The sequence below is a fragment of the Mus pahari genome, chromosome 3 (assembly GCF_900095145.1).
Source record: "Mus pahari chromosome 3, PAHARI_EIJ_v1.1, whole genome shotgun sequence".
Lineage (NCBI taxonomy): Eukaryota > Metazoa > Chordata > Mammalia > Rodentia > Muridae > Mus > Mus pahari.
Genome location: NC_034592.1, coordinates 149,702,071 through 149,709,533, shown reverse-complemented (window position 1 = coordinate 149,709,533; position 7,463 = coordinate 149,702,071). Strand labels below are relative to the sequence as shown.

At 47.4% G+C, this 7,463-nt stretch overlaps 1 protein-coding gene across 2 annotated transcripts in view; it reads right to left on the bottom strand.

Annotated features, from left to right (window-relative positions):
- The window catches only part of Slc9a8 (solute carrier family 9 member A8), a 60,426-nt gene that overhangs the window by 51,863 nt on the left and 1,100 nt on the right, over nt 1-7,463 (bottom strand). For both annotated transcript variants that reach the window (XM_029536186.1, XM_021193967.2), the window contains exon 2: nt 5,602-5,780. In XM_029536186.1, coding sequence (XP_029392046.1) covers nt 5,602-5,780 — 179 coding nt within the window. The remainder of the gene's footprint in view (nt 1-5,601; nt 5,781-7,463) is intronic.

The following is a 7,463-nucleotide window of genomic DNA, read 5'->3' as shown; positions in this document are numbered from 1 at the left end:
CAGCTGGATCTCATGGAGGCATTTCCCCAACTGAAGCTCCTTTCTCTGTGATAACTCCAGCCTGTGTCAAGTTGACACAAAATTAGCCAGTACAGCCTCTGTACCAGCTCCTATCTCCAGAACTGTGCCCTGCCTGAGTTTCTGCCCTACCTTCCTTCGATGATGATTAGCAATATGGAAATGTAAGCCAAATGAATTAACCCTTTCCTCCCCAGCTTACTTTTTGGTCATGGTGTTTCTTTGAAGCAACAGAAACTCTAAGACATCAGGTTAATAGAAAATGACTGGGCTGGTGAGATGGCTCAGTGGGTAAGAGCACCTGATTGCTCTTCCAAAGGTCCGGAGTTCAAATCCCAGCAACCACACGGTGGCTCATAACCATCCGAAACAAGATCTGACGCCCTCTTCTGGAGTGTCTGAAGACAGCTACAGTGTACTTACATATATAATAAATAAATAAATAAAAAATAGAAAATGACTTAGAGATGTATGCATAACCACTTATGTCTACACCAGGTTTCTAAAAAAACTTTTAATAAAGAACATATGTGGGCGCAGGAGAGACGGCTCAGTGGTTAAGAGCAATGACTGCTCTTCCAGAGGTTCTGAGTTCAATTCCCAGCAACCACATGGTGGCTCACAACCATCTGTAATGGGGTCTGATGCCCCCTTTTGGTGTCTGAAAAGCAGGGCACTATATAGAAAAGAACAATGTTTGTTAAATATGGTTTGTGAATTCTTAAGGCTCACCCAATCAGAAACTGACTTGAAGGTCTATGTCTATATTGTTTGTCTTTGCTTTGTTAAATTTAGTTATTTGGATAAACTGAGTCACACAAGAAACTGTGATAGTCTATGAAGACACATTATGAACAGACCAGTAACATAAGGTTTTATTTTGATGCTAAAGGATCTGCATTTGAATCCTCAATTCAAAATTTTAAGGTTCAAGCTTAACAGGGTTAAAACTGTTAAGGCTGGAGAGATGGCTTAGCAGTTAAGAACACTGACTGCTCTTCCAGAGATCCTGAGTTCAATTCCCAGGAACTACATGGTAGCTCACAACCATCTGTAATGGGGAATCTAATGCCTTCTTCTGGTGTGTCTGAAGACAGAGACAGTGTACTCACATACATTAAATGAATAAATAAATAAATATTTTTAAAAAAATGTAAAATCTTAAACTCATAAAAGCTACTAATTTGCTGCAAACGTTAAAGATAACTAAGACACGCATGTTAATGATCAACTTATAAATGATCAGGTTCTTTAATGTCCTCACAACTATGCTTACAGTCGTGCCAAGTGTAAATGTGACTCGTGTACAGGGACAAGCACTGCTAGACGTCTGTGTATGCTGTCAGGGTAAGCCTGAAGCAGTAACTAAAACAAGCAGAGCTTATTTCAAATCTTAAGGGAGTCCGAGCCCCTCAGAGAACTGCCGACAGAGCACTGGATGTGTTTAATGAGAAAGGCTCCCCTCAAAGACAGATAAACCAGCCTCTGACGGGTCTGGGGTGATCGGTAGGAAGCGTCCACCTACGTGTGCTTTGAGTATAGGGGCACTGATCAATGGGCAAAGAACTGCCCCATGCCTCACCTACTGTCAAGGCCCTGTCCAACCTATGGCCACTGCTGGGGAGACGACTATACCCTGCTACCCCAAAGTGCCAATCCCCCACCTTCTTCCTACACAGAAAAATCTGTCAGATTTTCTGGGTCTGGTAGCAAAAAGACTGTGGCAGCGGAAGACTGACTTCTGCTCCAAACGAGGCCACGGAGCCACCCTGGAGGACCCCAGGCTGCCCAGGTAGCAGGTGTGTGTCATTACAACCGACACACAGACCATCTGGTCGGAACTTCTACTCAAATACATCCTTCTCAGATCTCTGATGACATTGGTGGCAACTTGATCAGACAGAATACCAGCAGCAACCAGCCCTCAGCACCTTCCTCAAGGCCACACTGCCTCATCAATTGATTGAGAGCTAAGTCTGCTTCCCCTTTAAAACAGTCAGGCTTTAAAGTCACTTTGGAAGCAAAACATGGACACGTGGCTTGCTGATGATATGAATTAAATTACCTGGGTCTCTAACATAAAAAGGCTTTGAGGCTGAGACACAATTATCTGCCAGCCTGAATCACTTGCATGTGTGAAAAGGGAAATTGCTTTTCCCTGCACTCTGTTCTCTAGCAACTATGTCTCATAGTAAATGATTAGATGTTTCCACAGAAAAGCTTCAAATTTATGAAAGTTGTTATGGTCTAAAGAAGTAACTTAAGGTGTATGAATGTAAGTTGTGAAGGTCAGAGGAAATGATTTAAGGTATGTAAAAAATGAGACTTAGAGAGGATCCGTATGCTGATATAGCTTCCAAGTTCACTCAGTGATTCTGATGAACTGTCAATCCCATCTTGGTTACAAAAACATCTTGGCTTTTAGAAAAGTAAGTTACCATGGTCTTGAAAGTTTTCATTTCCTTTGTTGTTTTCTAAACATAGACTCAAAAATGCTTCTCACTGTGGTGAAAACACCTCTGTCCAATCTATGTCCAGCCAGTCCTCTGGGCAGCGAGTGTGCATGAGTCCAGAACCACCTTGGGGGGGGCCTCATGCTCTTTCCAGACAGCAAGTGTGACTTATCACAGATGAACACTCATGCTTCTATCATGTGAAAACTTCTCAGGCTTTGTCTTGCTGGAGTAGACTCAGAGGTGTGAGTCCACTGCAGCTGTTCACAGACACTTGTTAACTGCTTTCCCTACGATGAGGATTTCAAACGGTGTTCATGCTAACACCTCCCTAGTGTGTATCTGCCAGCCATTCCCTCTCAGCTGAAGCAGCAGCTGCTGCACAGCTGCCTCCACACTGCTTGGCCCACGAGGTCCTGCTGCAGAATCTGAGCCTGGACCTGCTCAAGGTGGATGTAAACAACTCCCCAGTGTCAATCGCCCAGCCAATACGATCACTCTGTCTCAGGCTCTGCCAAGGAACCAGATGCTTCTGATGGTACGTCGCCCATCTCCTGCCACTGCCTGTCCCCGCCACCCCAGCCTCTCGGAGTCAAAGATGACCCCTGGCCCCTGCATTGAAGCACTCAGCTATTTCTTCCCCCCTTATCATCAACAAAGGCTGTAATGTCAGGTCTCAGGTAGTCCACATTCAGAAATGGGCTCAAGCTTGACAATAGAAAGACTTCTGGTGGTTAGATAAGAGCTCTCCTTAGGAACTTGTGAAATAGGTTCAGTTCCCAATAGGAGTTGTTTCCCTTGCCTCGGGCAGAAGGGACACATGGCGCTCCACTGACACACACCTATGGTTTTATACTATAGTCCAGGCTAGCCCTCTGGCCCTCCCCTCCCTACAAGCACTCAACCTCCACCCCCTTGCCTCTCTGGCAGATAGCCCTGACCATGTCTAGTCCACTTCTCTCTGCTCTGAACTCTTCCAGATGTTCCAGTGGAGCAGCCATTTCAGCAGTTTCTTTACTAAACCACTCATACACAGTGAGAAAGCAAGGTCCAAGGCCCCATGGCAAGTCAAGTTACACACACTTAGGGGAAACTGCACTCTCATGGTTGTGGCTTGTTTAGTTGCTCTGTTTCACTTTTCAGTGGGGTAGGGAGTGTGCGCCATGACAGGCGAGTGGAGGTCAGAAGACCGGGTCTCTCCTTCCTCTGTGTGGGTCCTGGGGATTGAACTCAGGTCATAAGGCTTGGCAGCAAGTGCCTTTGCCTGCTGTGCCTTTTTACTGGCCTCTTGTTAGGTTTTAAGATAAGAGTTCCACTTTGTAGCCAAGACTGGCTGCCTGCCCTGGTCTCTCCAATGATGGCCTTATAGGCATATAGGCATGGAACTTTCTTGCACACTATAAAACAGGTTTTGTTGTTTTGTTTTGTTTTGGTTTGGTTTGGTTTTCTGAGACAGGGTTTCTCTGTGTAGCCCTGGCTGTCCTGGAACTCACTCTGTAGACCAGGCTGAGAAATCAACCTGCCTCTGCCTCCCGAGTGTTGGGATTAAAGGAGTGCGCCACTACGCCCAGCTCAAACAGTTTTTCATTTACTCCTGGGAAGAAAAATAAAACTAGAAAAGCAACAGGCACATTTGTTTGGAGGTATGGAGCTTACTAAACAGAAAGAACCTTAGTGCCAGACAGGGTTAACTGTCCTGACTCACTGTTTCCTGGGGAGTCAGAGCTCAGCAAGGGTTAAGTAAGGTAAAAGCCTTCCTCCTGAGCCAAGGGCTATGCTGAGCTGCTGTCAAGCTCAGACAACACCAGGTCAAAATTCTAATGTCTTACTCATAGAAATGAAAGCAAAGCGGGAGTGCCTCACGGGCCTCATGGCCCTCATGGCCTGTCACAGCCTCTAGCAGAGCCACCAGACAGCAAGCTAACATCTGGTCAACAAACTCAAAGAAAACCACATACACTAAAGAAATGTAAGCCTGATAAAAGGTCCACTGTCCTAGGGCTGTCACAAAAGACACGTTGTGGTGGCATCTGCCCACCCACGGCGGAGCCAACACTGGGGAGGAGAGGCCAGTGGGCTGTTGGGAGTTGGAAGCCAACCTGGACTACACAAAGTGAGATTATCTCAGAAAAATGAAAGGTCAGTTAACTACGCAGTCAGTCATCACTACAGTGTTCAGTTCTTTGACCATTTACTCTACCCTGGATATAAATGTGACCAAAACCAATTTTCTTGTTTTCAAGACCTAGTCCTAAGGGACATGAGAGAAATACGCAAACAGGCCATGGTGGTGCACTCCTGTAGTCTTAGCAACGGGAGGGCAGAGGTCAGGTTTCCTCAGCTACCAAGACTGAGGCCAGCCTGGGCTGCACGAGCCATCGTCCCAAGAAAGGAAATGCTCGAAACCCAGTTTTGCCTCCTGCTCTCCTAGAAAGCCCTAACCCAGAAGATGACGCCGGTATTACCAAAGAAAAGCAGGTAGTAAATAAGGCCGGGGGCGGTGGTACTTGCTCATATAATCCCAGCACTTGGGGAACTAGCTGCTACTGAATGGGTTCAGAGCCAGCCTAAGCACCCCGAGACCCTGTCTCAACTGCAGACCAGTCCATGTGGTAGCAAGGAAGCACAGCCTTCAGACCCCCCCCCCCCAAGCTTCTCTATCCTTAGATAACGTACAGCGATCATGTGGCTGCAGCTGCACTTTTGAATACTGGGTGTGAAGGTAAGTGCTTGTGGAGGCCTGAAGACATCTTGGGTGTCATTCCCAGAAATGCTTCTCACCTTCTTTGAAACAGGCCTCTAGTTGGCCTGGAGCTTACTGACTGATGCAACAGGGCACCACACCCTCCAGAGCAAAAGCTCTGTCTTGGTCAGGTAGTGGTAGCACACAGCTTTCATCCAAGGGAATGGGGGGCGGGGGAGAGGTGGATCTCTGTGAGTTTGAGCCATCCTGGTCTACAAAGTGAGTTCCATGCCTGTCAGGGCTGGACTTAGGAGAGATGCTGTCTTTAAAAAAAAAAAAAAAGTTCCTTCTTTCAAAAGCTAAGACACTGCTCTTTGGAACTGCTAGGTCTGACTTCAGGAAGCAAAATAAGTCTTGACAGTAACAGCCACCTCTGGGCTTATTCACCTAGGACGAGAAGGCTGAAGAAAATGGTCATGCCACTTGACTGCTCCTCCTGCTGGGCCTGCTCTCCCGTCTGCACCGGAAGGATAGGCTTGGCAGGGGTCGGCAGCACCAGCTTCGTGGTGACACCCAAGGTGGTGTGAAGGGTGAAGTTGAAGGTCTCATGGGTTGTGTTGGAGAGCCTGTTGGGAAATATACAAGTGGCATTCAGATAAAGAAAAGGGCCAAGGAAACAAACCATACACCTTGACTGAGTGAGGATTCGGGAACACCCTGATGGTGTAAACAGCAGACAGGTCTTGAAGAGGGAGGAATTCCTGCCTACACAGCACACCAGAGATGTCTATTATCTTAAACTACAGTCATCCACCCAGAGGTCAGGAAGAGAGGGGTCAGGGCTATGGAGAAAGAGTTACAAAAGGCTAAGGCCAGGGATGCAGCTCAGCTGGCAATGCCTGCAGGAAGCCCTGGGTTTGATCTTCAGTACTGTATAAACCAGTTGTATGGCCCAAGCCTACAGTCCCAGCACCGAGGAAGAGGAAAAGATCAAGAGTTCCAGGGCATTTTTCAGCTACACCGCCAGCTTGAGCTACATGTGAGCATAGGCTAACAAAAGTGTAAAGCCTGAGGTTATGCAACCGTTGGCTAGGCAAGAGGATCACAAGCTCAAAGCCGTCAAGGGCGAGTGCTCAAGGCCAGCCTAGGTCTCACTAACTTAGTGAGAGACCCTGTCTCAACTACAAAGTAAAAGGGGTGGACACAGTGGCACATGCTTAGTCAATGCCAACAAGTTTGCAGCCTATCAAGGTAGCGTTCCAGGCCAACCAGAGCTGCACAGTGAAACCCTGTCTTATATAAATGAATAGAGCACCTGCCCAGCATGCACCAGACTCTAGAGGTAATCACCAGTAAGTCCCTTTCTCCCCACCAAAAACAACAGAAAAAGAAGAAAGGCAGGTGTGGGTGTGGGTGGTCATGTCTTTAACCCCAGTACTCAAAAAACAGAGGCAGGCAGATTCCTTTGAGTTGGAGGTCGGTCGGCAGAGCAAGTTCCAGGATAGCCAGATCTACACAGAGAAACCTTGTCTGGGGTGGGGGTGGGGGTGGGGGGGAGGATGCTGTCTGCCCTTTGAACTTAATGAGGGTAGCAGGGTATGGTAATCCACGCCTGTAATCTCTGCACTTGGGAGACAGATGCAGGAAAGCCAAGAGTTCAAGACCAAGGTCACCCTGGCCTACATACTGATACTCAAGTGAGTTCAGGACCAGTTTTGTGGGCTACATGAACCTGTCTCAAAAAGAATACAAAAAACAAAAACAAGCTCCTAGGGTGGAACTGGAGTCTCCCCACACTCCAGTATCAATATTATTTACTTTCCTAGTCTACGTTCTCCTTGAATTTTGGGTGCAGTGTGTGTGTGTGTCTGACTAAACTAGGGATGGACCTCAGGACCTCAGGCATGGTGGGCAAGATTCCAGCCCTAAACTGATGAAGTCAGCTGAGTCTCCGCAGAATGCCCTAACTACCCTACCAAACCCTTCTGGAATCTCAAATGGCTCAGGTTTCCTGCGAGGCTTCCGTCTGTGCTCTCAAGGTTAGGTCTGTAAACTAGTGTAGTAGTGACAGAGTTGTGGCCATTGAGCACTGCCCCCTTCCAGGACCCCGTGGTCTGACCAAGCTTCAGGCCCACACCTTAAACCACTTGGCTCTAGATCATCTCTTTTATCTTGTCCTGGGACAGTACATGTACACAACAAGAGTTAATGACTTTCGTTCCTCTGTGGCCAAAGAGCTACCCGAAATGCTCACAGTAAAAGTTCAGTATCAGCCGGGCGTGGTGGCGCACGCCTTTAATCCCAGCACT